Here is a 25,958-nt window from a genome sequence, read left to right on the forward strand (position 1 = left end):
TTTCATGTAAATAGAGGGGGGGGATATAATTTTAGATATAGATATAGTACGGGCATGCCCTAGTTTATATCAATTAGATGAGGAACAAGACTGAGTCCGAGACACTGTCTTGGGATACCCCAGCTTCTACTGGGAGAGGAGAGATGATTGTTCCATCGATCGTGTTGTATTGACCTTGTGTGAAGAAAGTCAGGAATCCAGCTATGAAGGAGGGCTTATATGCCACAGCCAGCAAGCTTGACAAGTAGAGCAGAACACCATCTCCAGCCTGATCTCCAAGATATGTTCACAAAGACTGTCCTGACCTCTTGATTGATATTTAGAGCTTCCAACAATTTCTGACAGAGGGGCGGCAGATCTTTCAGAGTTGTGATCAGGAGTGAATTCAAATTGGTCAGAGATCAGGTTGTTTGAAAAGAGGAAAAATAGGTCGAGCTACATTCAAAGTACACCGCCCCTATGCCAAATAAATAAATAACATATCCTCCAGCACGTGGCATTGCCGGGGTGCCTCTGGCGCCCGGGGATGCTGCCTTGCAGCACATGGAGACGGAATTGGGAGGGAGCGGTGTACAATAATTGATTGATTAATTGTGTAATTAATTTAAACAAATAATAACCGTAAAATAATTAATTTCTTAATCAATTGGCTAACAGTATACCTACGCCACCACAATTTCATCTGTATCTAACTTTTTTGAAAATCAAGTAATAAATCGAGAGCAGGCAAGTAATAAATCGAGAAAAAAATATTAATCTATAAATATAGAAATACCCTTTACAGCCAGATCACTTGGTCACTGTCATGGCCAAATTTCGGCTTCCTAGCTCAAAATTACCTGAAATATTGCCCAGACGAGAAAGAAAATAGATAATTGATTGATTAATTGCACAAATAAAATAAATAAATAATAACTATAAAATAATTAATTTATTAATCAATTGGCCAATATCATACCTAAACCACCACTTTTCCATCCAAATCTGTTTCTAATGGCCAGATGAGAAAGAAAATAAATATGTAGTCCATCAATTAATTGATTAATCAAAAAATAAGACTTTTTGCCAAAGTACTTGTTCACTATTGTGCCCAAATTTCAGCTTCCTAGCTCAAAGGATAACTGAGCTATCGCCCAGACAAACAAGAAAACAAACGGAGTGAAAATCGAGTACCATACTCTCTTTCGGCGCGTGTCATCGCCAGGCTCCCTTTAGCGCCCGGCAATGACGTCATGCAGCGCCTGGAGATGCCCAGACGAGGGAGTGGTGTTCAACAATGTCAGCAACATAGATGGATGCCATGAATTTGCTTATTTTGGATGAATGCCATTTTGCATGAATTGGAAGTAAACCTATTTGTCTCCAGTTGATAGGATCTGTTTTCTTGCAACCTTATGGGTAGGAGTGATGTTTGCTAGCGTCCAAGCAGACAGGAGGCAGACAAAGGAGGAAATTATGACAAGCGTAGCAGAGCAAGTCTTACGATCACAGTCACTGATGTCATCTGGGCCCGTCACTAAAGCAGGGTCAAGGCTGAACAGAGCTTTCTCTACCTTTGAGTGAAAAGGACGCAAATTACAGTTGACAATGGTTAAAATGGGGACACAGCAGGATGGGTTGGTGAGATTTGGAGGCAAACAGAGTTGACACATTCTGTGTTGTCCAGAGCAAAGTCGGTGGTGATATCATCTCGGGTGAAGGAGGAGATGGGGTGGGAGCATACATCAGAGATGGAGTTACCAAGGAGCCACCATCACTTTAAGGGGACTGGATGGAGAGTTGCCTTGAGAGCATCAAGATTGTTTCCTGGTTTATCCAACAATGGATAAGCATTTGTTGCATGCTTTACGGAGTGACCTTAAGTCGCCCTCAGTCTGGTTAGCCTTGTGAATTTTGGGAAAGAAACTGCCTGACCGCAACCATTTCCTCCCTGGATTGGCTGTGCCAAGGCCTCGAGGATGGGTAGGATAGCTGCAGGTGGGATGGGATAAACAGATGCATGAGAAAAAGTTGGCTTTATGTTACCTCCACCACCGAAGTTGGACGTAGCTTGTGTATTCACCCTCTTCGGCTGTCTGTGAACATATCTTGAAAAGTTATTGATTTATTTGGAGGAAACTTGGTGGACACGTTGAGTGTATGTCAAGGATATATTTATTAGATTTTGGTGAAGATCCGAATACGGATCTGGATACTTGCATTATTTTAAAGTGAGCTTGCACCATTGATAGATAGGGCCAAACAATATAGGGCCAAACCAAAATGGCAACGAGACATTATTTCGTGCTCTACCGCACTACCGAGTGCTGGTCTAGTTGTGAAAGTATTCCAAGGTGGAATCAATCGACGCTGTGGAGATTGTGGCCCAATACTTTGGTGAGAGGGCAGACTGCCGTCCCTGGCAGGTTGGCATGTACAAACACCTATATTCTCCAGCATTGAGGTTTCTCCGCTCCTTTGAGCGCTTGAGGCTCCTTTCTCCGCCAGGCTAACCCCCGCTCTAGCGGGGAAAATGGCCTTAAAACGATCATTCATTGAGGTTTCTCCCTCCCGGTAGCCAGAGAGATATTGGCTCTGACAGGGACATGGTCATGGGGCAGAGGAATAACAGGATTGGATGGAAAAAGTTGGTCATTAGCAGGTCCAGCAGAGAGGGACGACGGACAAGTTGCAGAATTCTGATTTGGGAAAATGTACAGATTGGGTAAGATCCACAGATTTGCAATGATCCCTTTTCTACAATGCCATTGAGACTTTTTTGCAGAGCTGATACACAGAGAGCTAGCTAGCATGGTGGGGGTTCAAATCATCACAGATGAGGAACACTTTTGGGATGGATGGTGACAAGTTGATCCACGTTGGAGGAAATGGAGGTGTATTTAGTAGTCATCATTGGATGGATGGTATAACACATGACAAACATTTGGTGGTTGCAAAGAGGTATTCTAGAGGGTTGGGAAATGCGGCGAATGAGGCACGGAGCTCTTGACATAGCAACACCACCTCCACCACATGGGAAGGGGCTTGTCAAAACGGAAGAGATAATAACTAGGCAACGAGACATCCAAATTGCAGAGTTAGGCATACAATGTGAGATCGGTAATATTAGAACAGCGGTCTCAAATATTGGTGGACACTATCAAGAAGATCGGTCAGGGAGGGGACAGCAGGGCACCAGGTAGACAGACAGGAAAGGGTTAACAGTCGTGGGTCGGCAGACCCTGCTTCTCTTCTGGATCCCAAGTTCTACCAAACATAGCGTACATCGTGGCAATGGAGGGGGTTTCCAGGTCGACAAGAAGGGTTTCAGAAAGCATGAATAAAGTCACACTGCTGGATCACAACGCCAGGTTGCAAGTCTGCGAGCTTGCCTGACAGAGAACCAAAAATGGGAGATTATGTACCTGTATTTATTGGCTTAATCCACATAAATTATATTGAAGGTTTTCCGAAACTCCAGTCAAGTACTTCTTAGAAGTACCTCAATCGTATCCTTGAACTTGCCTTTTCCTCCAAACTGTGAACGCTCTTGTGTGTCCGTGCGCACCCAGACAACAAGATCGTGAGCAACCAGGATGCCATCGAGAAGGCCGTTGCTCGTGGACAGTGCCTGTACAAGATTTCCAGCTACACCAGTTACCCAATGCATGATTTCTACAGGTACACACGGACGTACACCTCACGCGCTGCTCGGTCTGGTTCTCATGCAAGGCTAAACGTTTTGCAAACAGGGATTCGTAAACCTTCAAATGAACGTTCCACCAAATGAAATGACACAAATGACGTATAAAGTCGCGCTTTTTGATTTTTCTCGTCGAAGCTCGTCCAACTGGTAAAACCTTTACGATTTCATTTTCTATCACGAGGGAGCTTTCAATCCCTCCGAACGGCCGGCTCTTGGTTATCACCACGTGCAAAGCAATTCTCAACGTCGATTTGTTCACGCTAAAAACTGACATTGGGTGTCGAGTTGAGACATTGCCGGGGCGACGGAGGGGGGTTTGTTCCCCCTCCATCCCCTCCCTTACCTCTGTACCCACCTTACGTGTCTGCGACACGATCAAACCTGTACTCTGAATGGGCAAGGTGTCACCTTTGGGCAAAATACCTCGAATTCCTTGTTGGTTGTTGTGAAATCGATCATTACTTTTGTCGCAGCTGAGGAAATTCAAACGGACTGTACTATCGATGTCGGTATTTTTGTCATTTCAGGTTGAGTTTAACTTTGTTTTTTATTTTGTCACATGCACACCTCGTGCCTTTGTCAGATGTCACACATGCAACACGACAGAGCGCAATGCAATTTGCGTTAACTGCATCAAGCGCTGTCACCATGGTCACGATGTGGAGTTCATTCGGCATGACAGGTAAAAGCTTCCCCTCCCCCCCCCCCCCCCCCCCCCCCACACACACAGCCTTGTGTGCCGGCACACGTCGACACACTTGCTGGTGCCGTTTTGTAACCAGCTACGTGACGTTTTCAGCTGAACAGATAAACTCGATTGTCACGTATGTATTCCGTTCTTGCTTTGTGAATGCCATTTTTTGGTTCTTCAAATTATGGTCGGCCTGTTTGGTTGTGGCTGATCCAATTGAAGCGTTGTGGTTCATGTTGAAAACCTCAGGTTCACGTCTAATCTACTCGTACTTTTTTATGCCTCCGCCGACTCGCTGGAAACGTTATGTTTTCGGGTTGTGCGCCCGGTTTTCATCACCGCAACAACGTAAGAATGGCTGAAGGGATCCAAGTCAAATCTGGTACACGTATGTATAATGATAGAGATGAACTGATTAAATTATGGGGTTGAGGCTGCAACGGTCCCCTTAGGTAACAATTTCTGTTACCGAGCTAACTTGTGAACAAGTGATGGGATTTTGTCCAAATATGGAATAAGTATGTATTTATGTATTTTCTTTTTTTGGATACAAGATTGAGGCTCGTGTAAGAGCTAACATTAATCACAAAACACACAAAACATACAATAAAGGGAGCGGGAGACAAGATGGGGAGAGGGAAGCACACAAGTACAACATTTGAGAGCAGGGACATCGGGAGATCTGTGGGAGGTGGAGGGCAGTGAAAAAAAGGGGGGAGGGGAAAAGGTAAAACAAATGGGCACCTCTTGCCTTTGCCTCTTGGAAGGCTAATCCAACTGAAGGCAATCTCAGTTCCTTCCACCAAGCTCGGAACAAGTGTGTGTCTACCCTCAGGAGTGCCAGGAAACAATATCTCTCCACACTCAAGAAACAGGAAACCAAGAAACAATATCTCCACACTAGCCTGTCATCCTTCCGAGGTCGGCAAATCGAGTACCAGCTTGCTGGGATGAATGATCCCGGTGTGTACCCAGATTTAGAATAGGTACACTGTATCCCTGCACATCGTAAGAGGCGACTAAGGATTGGCGTCAGAAAGGGCATCCGGCCATAAAAACATTGCCTCAAACAGGGAACCATGATTCTCATGGGGCCCGCAAGGCTAACCCCCGCTCTAGCGGGGGAAAATGGCCTTAAAACGATCATTTATTCATTCACTCAAGAATGAACTCTCAAACCTGTCTCCTTCCTCCAAATCCTGGTGGCGTCTGGTCAAATCCGTTTCTGGTGTTTGTTCCCCCTCCATCCCCTCCCTTACCTCAAATGACTACACAGTTGACACCGCACGTGACAAAACCGAATACCTCAATTCTGTGTTTGCCTCAAAATCTTGTGTCCCAAACCCATCTCTCTCTGTTCCCACCTTACCCAGTCAAACCCAACTGCTCCTGGACTCTGTGTCCTTCTCTCCTGACAAGGTGAAGTTTCTGTCAATCCTCGACTGATTCTGCAACTGGACCAGACAGCATCACCCCACGCGTCCTAAAATCCTGCTCTGCTGCTCTTTCACACCCTCTCTCTATGGTCTTCACCCTCTCTTTTGCTCAAGGTCATCTGCCATAAGTTTGGAAATCAGCAAACATTACTGCTTTACACAAAAAAGGTGCAAAAACAGATCCTTGCAACTACAGACCAATCAGCCTGCTCCCAATTGTCAGTAAGGTCATGGAATCCACCATTGCTTCGGATATCAAATCCTTCCTCTTCTCCAATGGCTTGATCTCTGATCATCAATTTGGATTCAGACCAGGTCACTCTACTCTGGACATGCTGCTTCTGCTGTCTCAACAATGGATAGAGCTCCTGAATGCCAAACAGGAAATTAGAGCCGTCTCCCTTGACATATCACGTGCCTTCGATACGGTCTGGCACCCCGCTCTGCTCACCAAACTCTCCTCCTATGGTATCCATGGAAATCTCCACGCATGGCTTGCGGACTTCCTCTCTGGTCGTAGTCAACGTGTTGCCCTGAATGGATTTCTCTCATCTCCCCTTCCTGTTCAGGGTGGAGTTCCCCAAGGTAGTGTTCTGGGCCTCTGGGCCCTGTGCTTTTTCTTGTCTTCATCAATGATCTCTCCGACTCTCTGGAAAATCCTCTCCATCTCTTTGCTGACTCCACTCTCTGCCGCTCCATATGTCATCCCTCAGATCGGCAGTCTGCAGCCTCCTCACTCACTGCAGACCTGGACAAAATCACAGACTGGGCAAACAAGTGGAACACGTCTTTCAATCCTGACAAATCTCACACTCTTACGATGTCTCTCCGAAAAGACCGACTGGACAACCCTCCCATCCACTTTCTGAATAATCCTCTCCAAGAAGTTCTGTCCCTCAAGCTTTTGGGTCTCACTATCTGCCATGATCTTTCCTGGGAAAACCACATTTCCAAGCTGGCCTCCAAAGCCAGTCGCCGACTGGGCATTCTCCGTCGTGCGAAGTCCTTCCTTGGCACATCTGAGCTCCTCACCACATACAAGGCTTTCATCCGCTGCTTAATGGAATACTGCTCTCCCCTCTGGGCTGGTGCTCCTGCCTCACACCTAGCTCGGCTTCACGCTGGGCAAGCAATGGGTGTGGGGAGGAATGGAGGACAATGATGCCTTTTCTCTTGTCTTCAATGCATAAACAAAGTTTCTTGTTTTTTTATGTTTTAAAATGTGCCCGTAATTTTTGGTATTTGACCTTTTGACTCCACCTCAGGGGGCAGGGCTAAAATGGTACTGCTCTTGCCACGAACAAATAGCGTGACGGATGGTTGGATGGACCAACCCGATTCGAATATCCCGTTTTTTCAAAAAGCGTGGGGATAATAACGTTTCTTGATTGACCCAACCTAATGTCATAGGCGAACAAAGTTCAGGCCTAAGATAAGACTTTCAAAATGATGTAATCCGGCCCAGAATGCTTGGCGCGCTTGTTTTAGTCTGCGCACGTCACATGCAGCGAATTTCACCTCCCTGTGCCTTGTATTCTTTAAAAAAATTAAAACGCTTCTGTACACCACCCTTGAGCCTTGGTTTGCAAGCCACCATTTACAATTCCAATCGAAGACATAATTACTCTCCTCTAAAATGTTTTTCGAGTTTTTTTTATCCTTAAAAATAGACCACAGTGAACACACATTGATATTAAAAGATTGGCCATTAAAACCTACCCTTATGGTGGACAGACATCTGTACAAACACAGTGTTTTATTTGATAGATAGTTTGTTTGGTTCCGGTGCCAGAAGATAAATTATATTTGACTTTTGCATCTATTGCTAAAAGATGAATTGTATGTGTGACTATCACCATTTGCTTGTACTGTATTATTGGGGGAAAATACCAGGGGCATAGAAAAGGCCCCTTTATATCAGGGTGTGTGCCACGTGGCAAAGTATAGAAAAGAAGGGGCATTTCATAGCTTGAAGAAAATGCCAAACAATATAAAAGAAGGGACATTCAAAAACTCATGTGCATGCTGGACTACCCTCGTGTTCCTAGGAGGAACCAAGTAAAACTCTAGAAAAGTTCTGGAGCATTACTTGGTTCAAGCCTACCTCACCTAGTTTACTATTGATACTCAAAACATGACGGTGAGGATGTATTGTAGGCCCAAAGTCTGCCAATCGTCAGCACATGGAGATGGGTCTTTTTCTTCCCCAAAGGTTCTTCTGCGATTGTGGAGCTGGAACCCTTTCTGGACACTGCACTCTGGCAGGGGAACCTACTCATGATACAGACACGCTGTACGACTCTGCTCCTCCAACGGCGTCCAACACGCTGCAGTTAAGCTAAGGCAAATGGGCAAATAGAGCAGGAGTGACAAAGATGGTGGCATGGAAGAGTTCTGACTTACTTTTGCCATCATTCTTACTAACAAAGTTTGCCATGAAAGGCCAGCAGGTGCATACGGTGGTTCTTTATTATTTTATTTTCCCTATTGATTTCACACGTTTATTTTATTACCTTTATTTCCGCCGAGCCCCTGGTGGCAGTTCTTGGAACCAATGCACACGTGTGCACCCCGTGCTGTAGTGAGTGAGTTTTCTTTCACTTTTATTTTACAGCATATGTGTAAAGGTTAGAAAGAAGCAGTTTCACAAATGCTTATGTATTGTTTTCCCTCTTGTTTTAATATAGCCTTGTTAAGTGCAGGATTTAGCCTGAATTCCCTTGTTTACTGCTGTTAATAACCCCCTTACCCTGTATGAAAAGAATGGGTGAGACCTGAACTCGTGTCATGTTTTCCTTTGAGCAGAATGAAACGACCATAATCAAATAACAAACTTTTTATTAATCAACAAATGAAATGCTTTTGAAAAATGGTGATTTAAGCCTGGGCTGGGGTCGGTGTCTTGTCGATGAGCCCCATAACGAAACGGTTCCCTCGGTTTCTCACGTCTTCCTTCAATTCAGACAGTTTGGCCACAAGCTCTGCCTCTGAGAGCGTGTTCAAGGGCAAGGCCTTCACCTGCTCTAGAAACTCCGAAATGATCTTCTCCCCTTCCTGTTCACACATTCATAATTAAAGGGCAGTGGACCTGCATGCATGCTCAAGCAAAAATATTCTGTCAGTTTTCTGAATTCCCTGCACCGTAGGGCTAAATAAATAATAAAATCACTGCAGATTCCTTGTGGGTCCAGCAAGTAAACATTAACGTCAAAATGTTAAGCACCGCCCCTCCTCCCCCCCATCCCCCCCCCCCCCCCCCATCCTATCCACCCCAATTTATTTACCTTGCGCTCTTCCCTGCGTCGTTTTGCCTCTGGTTCTCCATCCTGCTCATCACAGATAGGAACCTGAAAGGCCTCAAGCTCCGCCGCCTTAGATCGGGCTGCCTCGACCACTGCTCGAGGAATGTGTGCCAGCTCTGCCACGTGGATCCCAAAACTCTGGTCACACACACCTGGAAGAGACCAGGGAAATCATCCACGTGTGCAGCAAATTCACATTTCTTCAATTATGCAAAGAGTTACTCGTTTTACTTTAACCAGTGAATAACCTTCCAGTGAATAACCTTTCAGGTGAAGTTACCTGTCATGCAAATAGTTGTAGCATTTATACAGATGTTTAAATAAACTTGCTCTACATGTTTGAGCAGTTCTTAAATGCATCTGTAATGACTTATTATTGTAACAAATGCCAAAGTTACAAAGCACTCATCCAAACTGATGTTACAAAGCAGCTCAAATTGCACATACCTTTGCGTACACGGTATAGCATGGTGAGTGTCTCGTGGGCAGTGAGTGCTGTGACGTGCAGGTTTCCCACAGTTGGAACGGAGTCTGCCAGGGCCGTAAGTTCATGGAAGTGCGTCGCAAACAGGCACAAAGCGTGAATGTGCGTGGCAATGTGCTCAGAAATGGCCCACGCGAGGCCAAAGCCATCATAGGTGGACGTTCCTCGACCAAGCTCGTCGATGATGATCAGCGAATTATTTGTCGCAGATCTGGGTGGCAGGAAACATTTACAGTGAGCTTATTTCTACAAATGAATGCATGAAATTGTGATAGACCTGAAAAATTACAACCCTTGTCTCCCGAGTATTTGTTCACCGCCTCACCGTAGAATCGACGCAGTCTCCAGCATCTCTGCCATGAATGTGGAGACACCTCGAAGCTGGCTATCCCCAGCTCCGACCCTTGCCAAAATACAATCGACCAGGCACATATCGGCAGAGGAGCACGGAACAAAGGAGCCAATCTGTGCCATAAGCAAGACCACGCCAACCTGCCGGATGTAAGTGGACTTTCCACCCATATTGGGGCCTGAAAGAGAATGAGCTTTGATGGTCTGCTGGTCCTACAAAACTTCTGTCCGAGTAGCACATTCAAAACTAGAACGGCACTCAGTGGAGAGCATACCTCCGCCAAGTGAACAGTTTACGTTTTGTATCCTAGAGTAGACCAGAAAATCACAATACAGAATCACATTTAATCAAAATCATGCGTCCACAACTTTTTGAGATATCCAACTTTGATTTTGAGCTATATATCGAATTTGGCCCTGTCTCCCAATGGTGAAGAATCACTTTAAAAATTCTCGTATCCGAATCCGGATCTTCACCGAAATGTAATCATTTCGTCCTTGTCACATACGCTACATCTCTGCCAAATTTCGTCCAAATCCATGAACAACCTTTTGAGATATCTTGTTCACAAACAAACGGACAAACAAAAGGGACAGACATGGGTGAAAACATAACCTCCATTCACCTTTGGTGGTGGAGAGTTAAAATTTTGTTTGACTGAAATTTCAGTACATCCTCAGCAGTACAAAACAAAGCTGTAGATTGAGGCAAGGAATTGCTCAAAGGTCATTTCAAAACATTAAAGGTACGCACTCACCGTTTCAAAACGTTGCACTCACCGGTAATTATATAAAAGGTATGCTTTTCACGCTCAAACTCAATATCGTTTGGGATGAAGGCCACATTATCCTGGGCCTCCAGGCAGGGGTGGCGTGAGCACTTCAACTTTATGTCCCCTTCTCCCATGGGACGCAGCCGAGGGCGCACGTATGGGATCGGGGCAGAGGTCGCCGCATGGGCAAAGCTGGCGAGGACATCAAGCTGTGCCACGACATCGCTCAAAACAGTCATGGGGTCCGCATACCCTGTTTGCCAGAATAGATTTTGCATTTAACCTATGTCGTCGCATGTGTGTCTTGCACCAAGCAAAATTACAAAGCATATTCAGGATTTCTTATTTATTTATCTTCACTTCCTACAAGTTACTATTTCACTTCCTGAATGAATTTTTTTAAGCCCAAATGATTTCCCCCAGCATCTGTTTTCCTGGGATAATTGGGCCACTTAATGGTTGATTTACAGGATGATTACTTTTGCTTCCTTCATTTATAATTGGAAAACAAGCAAATCATGAAAGAACAAGTTGTGAAGTCCATATTGATCACTTTTTTTTCTTTCTTTTTTTACGTTGAAGGTTCCAATCACTGACTATCATCCTCAGAGGTGAGGCATGAAATTAAACAAACAATAAAAAGGAATTGAACAAAGAGAAGGAAAAAGGGGCGATACCCCTGGCGCTCACCTGGTAGAATAAACAGTATACTGCATTGACTGAAGGTATTTTAAACCAATTTGAATGGTTTCTAGAAGACAGCACAGCATGTACTGTAGCATCACACTAACATAATCATAAGACTTTAAACAAACAAAAAAAAAAATCCTATTTTGGGGGACAACCCCCTCCCCCAACCCCGTATACCTCCTCAGACCCCAATTTTTCTAATGCCTTGAACAAACATTGGTACATCACGGGTGATTAAGCTTGTGGTGAAGTTTCATTGAAATTGTATGTGCAGTTCTTTGAAGAAAGCAAATACCTATTTTGGGGAGCAACCCCCCAGTATACCTCAGGGCCTGATTATTTTTTTTTGAATGCGGTGAACAAACTTCGGTACATCATGGGTGATGAAGGTGGTGGTGCAAGTTTCATCGAAATAATGTGTAGTTTCAGAGGAAAAAGCAAATTCCTATTTTGGGGGGTCAAACCTGGATCCACTTTGACCCCCGGTAGACCCCCTTAGACTCCGATCTTTTTATCGCCGTGAACAAACTTTTGTCACAACACAACAAATATAATTTGTGCCAAATTTGGTCGCAATCCCATCAGTGGTTTTGGAGAAGTTTCAAGTGTTTACGGACTGATTGAAGACACGCCATCACATAAGATCCCTTGAACTTTGTTTCAGGTGAGATTAAATCATCAGAATTTGAGGAACTGGAAAACGTGCCTTTTGAAAGGGGAAGGTCATAACTGTTAAGACATGAGAAGGTAAAGAATTGCAGAGCTTAGCGGTGAAGGGGAAAAAAAACGTCATAACGGCCACACAATAATCACGTGATGTAATGGGGGTGCTGAGTATTTTATTCTCTCTTCCGGCGAAGGATTACAAGCAGCCAGTTCTTGGGAGCAGAAACAAAGTAATATCTATTGAAAAGGGAAAGAGGCAACATTACTGCGTAATTCAAGCAGGTTGAGTAATGAGCGCAGATTGGGCGAGTTGATAAGTCGGATTGCTTTGGACTCTACTCAGACAAGTAAATATGTCAAACTCGAACCTCCCCACATGTGAGCGCAGTTTCCACACAAGGAGAAATCAATATTTTATATAATCGGAGCAACTGTTCAGATCCCAGATGTGAGAGCAGTTTCTACACAAGGAGTCAATATTGTCGTGTCCCCGGAGTTAAGACCCCTGGGTGACGGATGACCGAAACGAGCTTTAACTCTGAGGCGTACTTCGAACCTTGGCAGGATTATCTTTTTGCACGTGGGGGAAAGGCCGAAGCCTTACCTGATCGGGAACACGCGGGGTTAATCCGAACCCACAGAACAAAGAAACGAAACAAGACAAGAAAAGTAAAATTCAACAAGTAATGATTTAATGAAAATAATGCAAGCACAATAAAAATGTTGAGGTAAAAACTAAGAGTAATATGCTATGGTGAGGGACCCTCCACGTGGACTCAATTACAGACACAGGGAGAAATAAAATGGTTTGGTAATCGGCCGGCACTCAGCTCTGCAGTTCAACCGAGGGCTTGTAGACGTTTGTCGCCTCCAAACCACCATGTGAGCAGCGCGCAAAAATGGCGCGGAGTCGCAGTCCTTGACGTCCCAACATGACGTACTTCTTGCGATGCTGACTGCCCCAAACCTCTCTTGTTCAGTCTCTTCCCCACAAGTGCACACGAGCCAAAGATGTGCCACCGCCCTCGACCAAGCCAGAACAAAGGAGAGAGCGGCAAACACGACCGTCCGCTATGAATCCCAGGATCAGAAGAGGCCAAGATGGCGAGACGGCTTATTTTTGCTCTCCTAGCTCTCGAATGTTCAACGATGGCTTTTCTCTCCACCAATGGCCTGAGCCCTGCCCATCACTACATCGTGCCTCCACCAATCTTGAAGGCCGGGGTGTGGCCTCTTCACCACGCGTCATCAGGGCAGAGCCTAATCTCCCGATCGAGAATGCCCGGGTGTCTGGCAGCCCTGTCCCGTTACAGCTATCGTCGTTTTACTGAGCCTTTGATTTGCTGGCTGGCCGAATGTAATAAAACCGAAGGGAAGACCACAGGAGGCAAGCACGTACAGGGGAATTTAACCTTAGACCCTACACCTTGATAACACAACTCCACTCCTCCGGGTGGAGACACCTAAACACTTAACCGGACATTCAACCCTACTTAGAGATTCTTCTTCTTCTTCTTCGCGACATGCAGTCCATTCTGAACTATACATTCCTGACTTCACAAAGGTATTTCATCTCCTCCGCCCACAAACGTAACAATATTTTATATAATAATCAGAGCAACTGTTTAGACAAGAAGAATCTGACATCTAAACAGAACTACCGGTTATTATTATTATTATTATTATTATTATTATTTTTGTATACAGGATCAAGGCTCATGTAAGAGCTAACATTAATGACAAAAAACAAACGGACACACAAAACATACAATAAAGGGAGCGGGAGACAAGAGGGGGAGAGAGGGGGAAGCACATAAGCACAGCAGTAGAGAACAGGGACATTGGGAGGGAGAGGGCTTGGGGGGAGTCAGGGGGGTGGGAGAGGTATAAATGGGAAAAACAGTTTAACTGTACTAAATGGTAAAATTGTGGAGCCTTCAAAGGAGGTGGGAGAGTTGAGAAGAAAGAGTTTTGAGTCATTAAACCTGACTCAATTGCATTTTCCCAACTGGGGAATTTTGTCCAAATCGTAATTTATGGAGGTAGTCGTGATGAAACGAGATGTAGATCGAACAAGAGAAGATGGAGCAAATGTGAAAAACGTCAAGGAATGTAATGAGTCAGCATACGAATGCATTTGGTTATTTGGAGAGGAAAATATAATTGATAAAAGAGGAAAAGTGTGGGAGACGGGAAAGAACCCTGAGGGACACCACTGTGGATAGGGACGGAGGGAGAGGTTGAACCATCAACGCTTAGGCTACGGAGATAGAACGGCCGGAGAGAAACATCAATATGAAAGAGCAGAGTGAAGGAGGCGAGTTTGGAGATCAGACTTCCGTCCATACAAAACCCAGGGTGCATATTTCGGCATCGGTGAATACGTTTGTATATCGTGTGTGTGCGTGCTCTCTCTTCTCCCTTCTCTCCCCCGCCCCCCTTTTAAAAATACACACATGAATTAACTGGGTCTCCTTTGAGTTTTTCGAAACACCACGATCACAAACCCATACAGGCTTATAAAGCCTATAAAGGACATTTGGTAGGATGGTTCGTGTTCAAAGCCAAACTTCTCCCCTATCAAGTGTGACAAACTGCTCCAAGTTGCCAATTTGAGTGGCTCGGTGTGAGGAGAAATCCTCGATCGACCTCAGAGTAACCAAATTGAGCTAGGCAAAGGTGAGATTCGGCCCTTGATCCAACTGGGCCGATTGGCCGACACGACCACCACAACAGCAGCAAGATACAAACAAATGTTAATCCACCATGCTATCCCCAGTAGTACAAGACTTTTGGTCCAAACTTCATCTTACAGCAAGATAACACTCAAATGAACTGAACCAAAACACTCAAATGGAGTAATTAAAACTTATTTTCAAAAGAAAGAGGAAGCTTGAGTCCTTCAACACATGGAATGTCTCCCAAAAAAAACCCAGATCTCAATACTCATTGAAAGTACTATTTGGGCAAAGAAAAAGTATATACAAAAGCAACTTAGATGATCTTTGGAAGGTAACATGGCCACACTACCTACTACCTATCTCCAGCTCGGCATCCTCATACACCCTTCATGAAGCAGAAGAGGCACTGAAATCAAAGTCTGGGAAAGCATCTGGACAAGATGAAATAATCTCGGGCCTAAAGGTAAAGCTTGGTGCGCTTCCTTCTTTACTGCTATTCATCAATCTGGCACAATTCCGTCGATGTGGAGAGAAGCTTAGGTTATCGCCATACCCAGGCCATGGAATGCTGCTAGATGACCTATCAAGCCACCGACCATCATCATTACGCTGCACATCATACAAGTTGTTTGAGTGTCTTCTGCTAAGCCGTATCTCATCCCAAGCTGAGCCTTCCATCTCAATGGAACAGGAAAGATTCAGACTGGGGAGAAGCTCCATGGATCAGGTCCTGGCTTTAACATGCATTGAGGCTGGGTACCAATGCTCTTTTAAGAGTGGTGTTGCCTTGATAGATCTGTCAGCAGCTCGTGACAGTTTGGAGACTTGGGCTCCTTCTCTGCCGTGCAACCTTGCGAGTACTAGCATCTCTGCTTCGCAACCGTCACTTCAGTCTTACTTGGGGATTTGGCCAATGTACCAAGAGCTCAATGATATTCTCCCCCAAAGATCAGTGTTTGCCCCAATGCTTTTCAACATATATACAAGTGACTGAACTGTGAGTACTTCACGAAAATTTGCTTATGCTAATGATCTTGCTCTTGCCTACCAATCGTGGCAATCTGTATGATGTGAGCAATAGTTCTTACTAACGACATCAAGGTTTTGGAGGAGTATTTCACCCAATTGAGACTCCATCCCTATCCATGAAAAACAACAGTCACTGCTTTTCATCTGAGCGAAGGCCTGGCTCCTGCCAAACTCGATGTCTCCTCCTGTGGTAAGTCAGCCCAGAATGAACCACACCCCAAATATATTAGAATCACTCTGGATCGCAGCCAGACATATAGGGAACATCTGAAAAGGGTTTGTGAGAAAACGCACACCAGAGTGAACCTCATCTGTAAGCTTGCCCACACTAGCTGGGGAGCTGGCACACATGCAGCCTTCGCACCTCTACCCTCACTCCAGTGTATCCCACTGCTGTGTACTGTGCATGTGTCAGTCACACTATCCTGAACACTGCAATGAAAACTTTATCTGGCACGCTGAAGTCAACCCCTCCACCATGGCTCAATGTGCTGACTAATATCGCACCCCCCAGATATTTCTGCAGTCAAGCATGAACGTCGAGTGTACCGTCAGATACAATCCAATGCTGACTGACCTACCTATCTAAGACGACTAATTACCCTCCCAGCGTTTGATTGAGGTCATAGAAGCCTTTCTGGATTAGGGAACTTGCAGTGGCCAAAACTAATGATTAGGGGTTGTGGCGGCATCAGTTCAAAATGGCCAACTAATCCAAGATCCCACAAAGGACACTCAGGCTTTGATCTACACAGACGCCACTGGAATTGTCATAACCGACTGTGAACCATACGTGCGAGGACCGCCCATCATATGCATAAGTAGAAGCACACAGGGCCCAATGTGTAACTGTGGCCATCAACATCAGACAATCCCACATGTCGTAGAGGATTGTGTGCAGAGGAGATTCAGTGGGTCCTTTGCAGAACTACACAGGTACTGATGCTGCAATCAAATGTCTCTCATTACGAGATCTTCAATTATAATAGTCTCCAAGATCATACGAAAGAAGGTTTTGGAAGAAGCGTGGAACACCATTGCACAAGAGTTTACAACAAAATTATTTGAACGTGTCCCGACATTAATTTCAAGGTTTTTAAAAGAAAATGGTGGACATACCTGCTATTATCAAGGTGTATCATGTATAAATTTGTATATATATGAAAAAGATGTTTCTTTATGAAGGTGAATTTGTATTAAACAGATTTTTAGTTCACTTATGCATCAGAGTAGAAAAAATGCAAAATGTCAGACTTTTACACAGTGGTGCAAATCGAACCAAGTATGGCTCAGGAGGACCCACCAGCAGCGATCTTGATTATTTCTGCCACAACAGCCTTCTGTGCATTCTGGTATTCATCCCGGTTACGAATGTACTCGTCATTCAGGGAGCTCAACTTGCTGTGTGCACACAAGCCATGGCCAAGAATTCTGTGTTAACCTGTGATTTAACTCCTGCTATTTATGCTTTGGAAATCACATAATTGGGAAAGAGAATTCGCATGACCAATTTTATGAAGACATTATACAAAGCAAGGTGATAATTAGACCAAAAAAAGCTCTCACAATGAACTCGAAATACAAGCTAAGAATACCTATTGGTGAATCGGACTCCATTCTTCTGCGAGTCTATTGTCCTGTATTTTTTGTTGTTACGGAGTGTCTTCTCTTCTTTGCACGTCACCCGGAAGTAAAACCCCAGCTGTGCATTGGACTCTAGTTTCACACTTTTGCCAGCTTCGAGGCCTGCAACAGCCACCACCAAATAAAGGTAACCAAACATGCTTCAACAAGCATTAACAACATCCACCTACCAAGGATCTTGCTATCCTAGTTCATGGAATACATTTATTACCATTTTTTGACTTGCACTGGTGTGAGCAAAATACCAAGATCGTGAGCTGTGGAATTCAAGGTTTTCTCCATGTCTCTCTCCAGAACGTCCATGTGTTCCCGCAGCTCTTGAAGGTTTGGATCAAAGGAAGACTTCACAAGATACTCATGATGTTCTACCTGTTTTAAGAACAATGTTACAATTGAGCCATCAAGTCATTCAATTAACTAGCAAGTTGCCCGTGCCAGCACAGGATTCTCAACCAGGGTAAGGATGGAGGAGGCAAAAATACAAATGGCATCTTCTGTCATTGAGCCAGCAAGCTGGGAGCAACAATTCGCATTTATTGGCCCATCTGATGCAATTTAAATACTCTAATCGTGGCGGGGTGCTCTATTTAAAACTGTTTGTACGATATGTAACTTTTTGATGCCGAGGGTCCATTAAAAAATGTGTATTGTGTCCTTTGTGAAGATGAAGTGAGCTATGACAGAAGTACTTAATAAAATGGCAGGCCTGGCCAGCCGGTTCGTCAAAGACTTGGGCCAACCCTACAAGAACGTGGGAATAGTTGTGGCCGTTAAAGAAAAAAGGAGGAGGAAGGATTAATTGAAAGGGGAGAAAAACCACAAACAAATGAATCATCAATCTAAGGAAAGAGTTCCACAGGATTTTTTTTTTTTTTTTTTTTTTTTTTTTTGTTTTGTATACAAGATCGAGGCTCGTGAAAGACCTAACATTAATCACACAAAAAGACAAACCGGGACATGAAACACAAAATAAGGGGAGCGGTAGACAAGATGGGGAGAGAGGGGGAAGGACACAAACACAACATTTGAGAGCAGGGACATCGAGAGAACTGTGGGAGGGAGAGGGCTTGGGGGGAGGTGGGAGGTGTATAAAACATATAGACACTGCAAGGACTTTCAGGAAAGAAGATGGAATTTCGAAAAAAGTGTATCTGGGGTGAATTAGCAGGGGTAGAAAAGATAAAGATCACCACTCCAAAAGGGAGTTTGCAAAGGTCACTTAACTTTTCCAAAGATAAGACACCAAATGGGAAAGTAAAATAACAAACCTGTTCTAAATCCAAAGTCGTTTCAATCATGTCCTGAAATTTGCCAAAGGCTTCATTCAGTTCGTTCAGTGGCTCGGCAAACAGCTCGTCCAGCAACGTTTTGTGTTGGCCTGAGAGAGGGTAACTGTTTTTCAGATTCACCTTCCAACTACCCTCACTTCTTCAGATAGGCATTGGACATTAGGGTGGTCCACAGATATATGTAATATTTAATACTATTAAAAATCCATGCTCCACAAGGCTGCCATTGTTCCTATGTTTATAAAGATCATATGAACCAAATATGAGGTCGATTGGAACTTATTTAGAGGTTGCTCAAAAAATAACTATTAATTTATCCTGTTTTTTTCAGATGGCAGAAACTCGCAGCTCTTCCACAGTTTGTTTGCTGGACATGTCTGAAAAGGAAATAATATGTGGGGGACCACCAACCAAAGGACACACATTGCAGAAAATGGTGTACCATCACATACAAGAACACCATACAGTTCGTGAAAGTGCCAAACTTGGTGTACAAGCTGTGTGTGCATACTGGGAGAAAGCACGAATTCCAGTGCAGAGAGTAGATTCCTGTGAGCGCCAACGTTTGAAGTTGTATGATGCCTACAAACTGGTAAAGAAAAATACAACCAAGACATTCGAAAACTATAGAGTGAAGGAGCAGTTTTTTTTTTTGTTTTTTTTTTGTATACTGAATCGAGGCTCGTGAAAGAGCTAACATTTACTTCACAAACAAATCAACCAAACAAACAAAATATATAAAAAGAGGGAGCGGAAAACAAGATGGGGAGAGAAGGGGAAGCACACAAACATAACATTTGAGAGCAGGGAGATGTGTGGGAGGGAGAGGGCTTGGGGGGAGGAGGCGTGGGAAGGGGGGACGGGGTGGGAGAAGTATAAAACACAAGGACTTCCAGGACAGAATTTGGTATTTCAAAAAAGTGGAATTGGGGTGAAATTAGCGGGGGTAGAAAAGATCAAGGTTTTGGATGGGGGGAGATAAGAGATGGTGGTGAACAGCTGTTTTAAAGACCTGGAGGGCGGAGTGGGATTGAGGAGAGTGAGGGAGTTTGTTCCAGAGGCGGGAGAAAAGAGGAATGAAGGAGTGAAGGTGAGCAGAGAGTCTTGATTTTGGCAGTTTGACCATAAGAGGGTTGCAGGCAGATCTTGTGCGACCTGTAGGAATATCTGTTCAAAGATGATCTTCAATCCCTCTTCGATATCTCACCAAATGATGCGCTTGAGAAAATGACGAATAAAGAAGACAAAGCATTCCTTATCATGCAGCGTGAGAATCCCTCAAGTTCACGTGTGGGATCTGTGGACAACACTCTGGCAGTGAAGGAGAACAGAAAGCGTATCAGGCTTGAGAATGAAGATAAAATAAAGAAGAAACATGCTGCTGAGACTCTAACAGCAATGCAATCTGTTCCATCAACGTCGGCTGTGGTTGATGATGATGATGTCTGAGATTGAAAGCTCCGATTCAGGGGACAATGAATTCAAACTCCAAAGTCCATCTTCTGCCAAACAGGCGAAAAAGGCTCCCATCAAGGTAATCACTCCAGCAATAGTGGCAACTCTGGACAGAGTAAATCTCTCAGATCGGCGTGCTATGTTTGTGCCCAGTGCTTTTGCACAATCTCTTGGTCATACCATTGAAGACAAGTGCAAGCCAACAATCTATCTATAATTCCACTAATCTCTGTCTGTGTGTGTGTGTGTGTGTGTGTATGCGACCGCTGTTTCTCGACAACTACCGGTCCGATATACTTGAAACTTGCCAGGTATATTGCTGGGGACCCGAGGATGTGCCTTTTCAAGGTTTCATATTAATCGGACAAGTAGTTACCGAGCTATGTCCAAAAAACGATTCAACCAATCAGAGAGCAGCGAGTTATCACGTGTGCCGAACGTGGCGAACAGACTCTGCCTCGGACGGCACATTTGAGAGCGTATTCATTTATTTCACGTTGGCAAACTATGTTGGCGTTAAACTATGTTTTAAAACTAATTAAAACTACTTTGCGATTCATCGTAACTGCGATTCGTAACTGCCGTTCGCTTTGGCTTTGCGAATGGACCAAACCATTTCATGTAAATAGAGGGGGGGGATTGTCACCGTACTCGCAAGCCGTTCGCTTTGGACCAAACCATTTCATGTAAATAGAGGGGGGGGATATAATTTTAGATATAGATATAGTACGGGCATGCCCTAGTAATAAATAATTTGAGTAATTGAAAATAGATAATTATCTATGAATTGACGTATGATGCTAAAAATTCTGTATCTTATTATTCATTAAAATATGTCAACATTTTGAGCAACCTCTAAATATTGTCCAATCAAGCTCAAATTTTCACCACAAACTACTTTCTTCAATAGGAATAGGGGCGGGCTTGTGGAGAAATGAAAATCCAATCTTCATATTTTTGGACCACCCTATTGGACATGGTACATCAAAGACCCATACAAGCGAGTGGGAATGCACGACTTACCTTGGTGCTTGCTTAGAGCCGCGGACAGATTGGGCAATTGGCGGCTTGCCAGATAAACACGGTGGCAATCCTGCAGGGAAGCTGCCAGCCGCTGGAAGCGCTTCGCTAGGCGGTGCAAGTCAGGGATGCGGCGCAGAAGCTCATCTTGCAAAACCTGGCGCAGTTCGGCATCATCGCACAGAGCCTCGACCACGTCCAACCTAGCAAAGACACGTTCGTTTGCAACCAAGAGAAATGGAGATGCGCGACCCCGAGGTCTCTGTGTCCCAGCCTTCGATTAAGCTCGGTAGAGTTAAGATAAGCCCGTGATATTGCAAATAAATAAAAGAGGTGCAATAAAGAGAATTGGAGAAGGGCACACTTCCACATTTCCAGAAATGTATTGGCATCACCATGATGTTCTCACATGGAAGAAGCAAAATTATTACGTGGTTCGTCTGACCGATTTACGATATCTTTTTGATAGTTTTCTTTGGTGCTGGCACCCTTCCTGTCCGACCGAAAACGTCACAAAACAGTCATCTCCGTGCATCGGTTTGAATTGCAAACAGCCTTGCACAGGTTCAAATGGTTGTTTTTGCTCACGGACACATGTGTTGGGGCCTGAACAATGTTTGCAAGCGTATTGGTCAACGCTCCTCTGATGTTACTGCAAAATAGATCATTGGCCAACTTACCATTAAAGGCACAGTGCGCAACACACACCCCTTTGGCAGTTGTGGTTCGGAGCAAAATTAAACAAGTTGAAAACAAACACAGAGAGGTGAAAACAACCTCCATCCACCTTCGGTGGCGAAGGTAAAAATAAATCAATGCCGACTCCAGTCATTGTGAACACCCAGATTAAAAAGGGGGTGGAGGGGAGGACAGGGGAAGGTAAAGGAAAGCAGCACGTGACTGACTCAACCAATTACATTCCTTCTCAAAAAGACTATTAATGCATGAAAAGTTCATCCTGCAAAATCATGTACAGTGCCTATAGAAAGTCGACACCCCCTTTCAAAATGTTCACCTTTTCTTACCTTATAGCCTGAAATTAAATTGCATTAAATCAGACTTTTCCACCTTTATTTACACATCGTAACCCACAACTTCCAAGTGAAAAACAAATTCTACAAATTTCAGAAAATTAATCAAAAATACAAAACTACATTATCTTGGTTGGATAAGTGTCCACCCACCTTATAATAGCAATTGTAAATTAATTCAGGTGTAACCAATAACCTTCAAAATCACACACCAAGTTAAATGTCCTCCACCTGTGTTACATTGTCGTGATTATTTCAGAATAAAATCAGCTGTTCCTGTAGGTTTCCTCTGCTGGGTAGTGCATTTCACAGCAAAGATTCAACCATGAGCACCAAGGAGCTTTCAAAAGATCTTCGGGATAAAGTTGTGGAAAGGCTCAGATCAAGGTATGGGTAGAAAAATATTTCAAAGGCCTTGAATATCCCTTGGAGCACAGTCAAGACAATCATTAAGAAGAGGAAGGTGTATGGTACCACCAAGACCCTGCCTAGATCAGGCCGTCCCTCCAAACTGGATGACCAAGCAACGAGAAGACTGATCAGTGATCAGAGAGGCCAATGGCACCTTTGAAAGAGTTACAGGCATTTATGTCAAAGACTGGTCACTGTGCATGTGACACCAATATCCCAAGTACTCCACAAGTCCGGAGACTCCGGAGACTCAAATGAGCAATAGTCTCCGGACTTTTACCACAAGTCCGGAGACTCAAAAAAACCACTCCGGAGATTCTGAAGCCATGTGGCAAAAAGTTTTGTGGTCTGACCAAGATGGAGCTTTTTGGCCTAAATGCACGTTATGTTTGGCACAAACCCAACAAAGCACATCACCCAAAGAACACCATCCCTACTGTGAAGCATGGTGGTGGCAACATCATGTTATGGGGATGATTCTCATGAGCAAGGACTGGGGGGCACTTGTCAGGATAGAAGAAAAAATGGATGGAGCAAAATACAGAAAAATCCTGGAGGAAAACCTGCTGCCCTCTGCAAGAAAGCTGAAATTGGGACGGAGGTTCACCTTTCAGCATGACAACGACCTGAAGCAAACAGCCAAAGCTACACTGGAGTGGCTAAAGAACAAAAAGATAAATGTCCTTGAGTGGTCCAGTCGGAGCCCCAACCTAAATCCAATTGAAAATCTGTGGTATGACATGAAGATTGCTGTCCATCAACGCTCCCCACACAACTTGACTGAGCTTGAACAGTTTTGTGCAGAAGAATGGGCAAATATTGCCCAATCAAGGTGTGCAAAGTTGGTAGAGACCTATCCCAACAGACTCGCAGCTGTATTTGCTGTCAAATGTGCTTCCACCAAGTATTAACTCAGGGGGGTCGATACTTATCCAACCAAGATATTCTAGTTTTGTAATTTTGATTAATTTTCTGAAATTTGTAGAATTTGTTTTTCACTTGGAAGTTGTGGGTTACGATGTGTAAATAAAGGTGGAAAAAGTCTGATTTGGTGCAGTTTAATTACAGGCTACAAGACAACGAAAGGTGAATATTTTTAAAGGAGATTTAGACTTTCTATGGGCACTGTACCTGGTGTTAATAAACAGGTCAGCTCTCCATCTGTACACTGTGCAGCAAATCTTTGTGCACTCCCCCTCCCCTCCCCACCCCCTCCATTTGTGCACGTGGTAAAGCTTGTGCACTCACGTGATATTTAAGATACAATTTAATAAATTTCAGCAAAACATTAAAAACCCCAAGTACAAGGGCAATTTGTTGAGAATCTGGAGCTCTCTCTGCCTTAGAGTAGGGATGAGAGACTCAATAAAAGCCCTTATTTGAAATATAACCATTTTTATAATCGCTTCCGGGTTGGCAGGACGGCCGAGAAAGAAATACACACACTCGCTTCTGAGCTGTCTAACCTGGGTTTGAATCCCGACCAAACTATAAAATGTCATCCTCGTGTTTCGCGGGGAGGGCGATTCATCAATGCATGTGACGTCCCATGGATGGATTTTAAGCTGGGCGTCCCATCTGCCGGAATTAGTTGGTTGGTTGTTGGCGATCTCATGGTGTCCTTCACGAAGTTGAGGAAAATTATCATGGGTAGTCGGCACCATGAACCAATTCCAAATCCACTGCCCTGACTGCTGGGAGGGAAGTGGCAAGCCACCTAGCATAATCCTTAACGAGAAACTGCTTCGGCAGCAAGAACACTCCGTAAAGAGTATGGCACATCTCACATGCTCCTCACTACAATGCCCAAAATAACCTAAGTTTATCTTGCCCTCGTATTCTTACCATTATTGACCAATCACAATGTAATTTAAGTGTTATTGTACTGACCTCTCCTCAATCCGGCTCAAATCGAGCAACGGCTGCTTCACCCACTGACCCAGTAACCTCTGACCCTGTGGTGTACGGCACCTGTTGAGAATCCCAAAAAGGGACTGAGATTTAGCAGAATCCTCAGTAGATCCCTGTGGAAAACGTCGGCACAACGGGAGGAAACAAATCATGACACGAGTTAAAATATAAGTGGCACCGTCCTTTCAAACTCATCTCACCTGAAACAGGTTCAGTGCGTGCACCGCTGCATTATCCAGGCGCATGTACTGGCTCAGGTCAAAGGTCGACAGCTCAAACTGCCCAAAGCCAGATTCATCTGAAAGCAATTCCAGATACTTGATGATGGCAGAAAGGGCTCCCATGGCAACCTACAATTACACATCTGGTCAATATCAAGCACCGGAGCATTTTTTAAAAATAGTTTCTAAGGCTCGTAGTGGAGTCGTCACGGACATACGGACATAAAGACGAGTACACGAGACGACACAGGATTGTAAATAGGTTTTACCACTTTGATGTCACATGTTCACTTAACCCTCCGTTAGTGCGGTGGGGTGTTGGACGTGGGTAGTAACATGCAAAAGGAGTCTGAGATACCCCGCCACACTAACGGAGGGTTGAAGGGAAACTCAAACTTTAGAATTTGATCTGACCATCAAGTTGTTTTTTAATTTATACTCTGCATTCCTATTTTATATAAATAAATATAAAAAAACCAAAAATGCAACATAATTTTACATTCATTTCCGTTGAGGCAGCGGTTTTGCCTTCGTGGGTTGCCGATTGGCTGTGGAACATCACGTGCTTTACAAGCCCCTCCCCCCAAGCCAAAAGGATCATAATTTTGGAACCAGGTTGTAATTCTGAGTTGACATTTCGAATTCGATTTCCATTTAAATCGCTAGCTTTTCGACTCGCCTGCTTCTCCATCTCGGGTAGAGTAGCGCTGTTCATCACCTCACTCCCTTTGGACTTCAAAAGACGATTCAGATCCTGTACTATGTCACGTGATGAAAATTCATTCTTCTTCCTCTCCGTGATCAGTACTCCGCTACGCTGAACCACCTGTCCAAACCGCAGGTCAGGCAGAATAGACGTCGGACACAAGACGTCACACATCGAGGCAGCAACAAGTAGGCAACGTCTGTGGTACCAATCCATATTGTTGAGGCAATCCTAAAGGAACTAGCACAAGTCAGCAAGTAAGTAGCATGCAGCAAGTTAACCTCATGCACATTTTGTGTGTCCAGAGACGTGGTGAAGGACGTGGGTGGTCGGACAGGTAGGCTGCAGGGAGTGTTGGTTTGTAGATTCAGTACATACCAAGGGGAAGTGATGTTTACACAAACAGCATACCGGGAAACCTGATCAAAAAAGCCTTTTGTATTTTACCAATTCCTCTTTTGGTTTAAGGTCTTCAAAGCGAC

At 44.3% G+C, this 25,958-nt stretch overlaps 2 protein-coding genes across 3 annotated transcripts in view; one reads left to right on the forward strand and one right to left on the reverse strand.

Moving 5' to 3' along the window:
* LOC137426732 (F-box only protein 11) overlaps nt 1-8,591 on the forward strand; it is a 164,158-nt gene extending 155,567 nt beyond the window's left edge. For both annotated transcript variants that reach the window (XM_068115549.2, XM_068115550.2), the window contains 3 exons: nt 3,552-3,660; nt 4,269-4,367; nt 8,025-8,591. In XM_068115549.2, coding sequence (XP_067971650.1) covers nt 3,552-3,660; nt 4,269-4,367; nt 8,025-8,154 — 338 coding nt within the window. In that variant the 3' untranslated portion in view covers nt 8,155-8,591. The remainder of the gene's footprint in view (nt 1-3,551; nt 3,661-4,268; nt 4,368-8,024) is intronic.
* Nucleotides 8,592-8,632: 41 nt separating this feature from the next.
* Nucleotides 8,633-25,958, reverse strand: part of MSH2 (mutS homolog 2) — a 31,477-nt gene continuing 14,151 nt past the window's right edge. Inside the window, exons 4-16 of the mRNA XM_068115548.2 lie at nt 25,450-25,596; nt 24,750-24,899; nt 24,529-24,662; nt 21,200-21,399; nt 18,701-18,810; nt 17,678-17,801; nt 17,384-17,534; nt 17,092-17,189; nt 10,730-10,975; nt 9,924-10,128; nt 9,562-9,809; nt 9,097-9,266; nt 8,633-8,866 (exon numbers count right to left, since the gene is read on the reverse strand). Of these exons, the coding sequence (XP_067971649.2) occupies nt 8,690-8,866; nt 9,097-9,266; nt 9,562-9,809; nt 9,924-10,128; nt 10,730-10,975; nt 17,092-17,189; nt 17,384-17,534; nt 17,678-17,801; nt 18,701-18,810; nt 21,200-21,399; nt 24,529-24,662; nt 24,750-24,899; nt 25,450-25,596 (2,160 nt within the window). The 3' untranslated portion in view covers nt 8,633-8,689. The remainder of the gene's footprint in view (nt 8,867-9,096; nt 9,267-9,561; nt 9,810-9,923; nt 10,129-10,729; nt 10,976-17,091; nt 17,190-17,383; nt 17,535-17,677; nt 17,802-18,700; nt 18,811-21,199; nt 21,400-24,528; nt 24,663-24,749; nt 24,900-25,449; nt 25,597-25,958) is intronic.

Source organism: Myxine glutinosa, chromosome 5 (genome assembly GCF_964187855.1).
Source record: "Myxine glutinosa chromosome 5, kmMyxGlut1.1, whole genome shotgun sequence".
NCBI classification, from domain to species: domain Eukaryota; kingdom Metazoa; phylum Chordata; class Myxini; order Myxiniformes; family Myxinidae; genus Myxine; species Myxine glutinosa.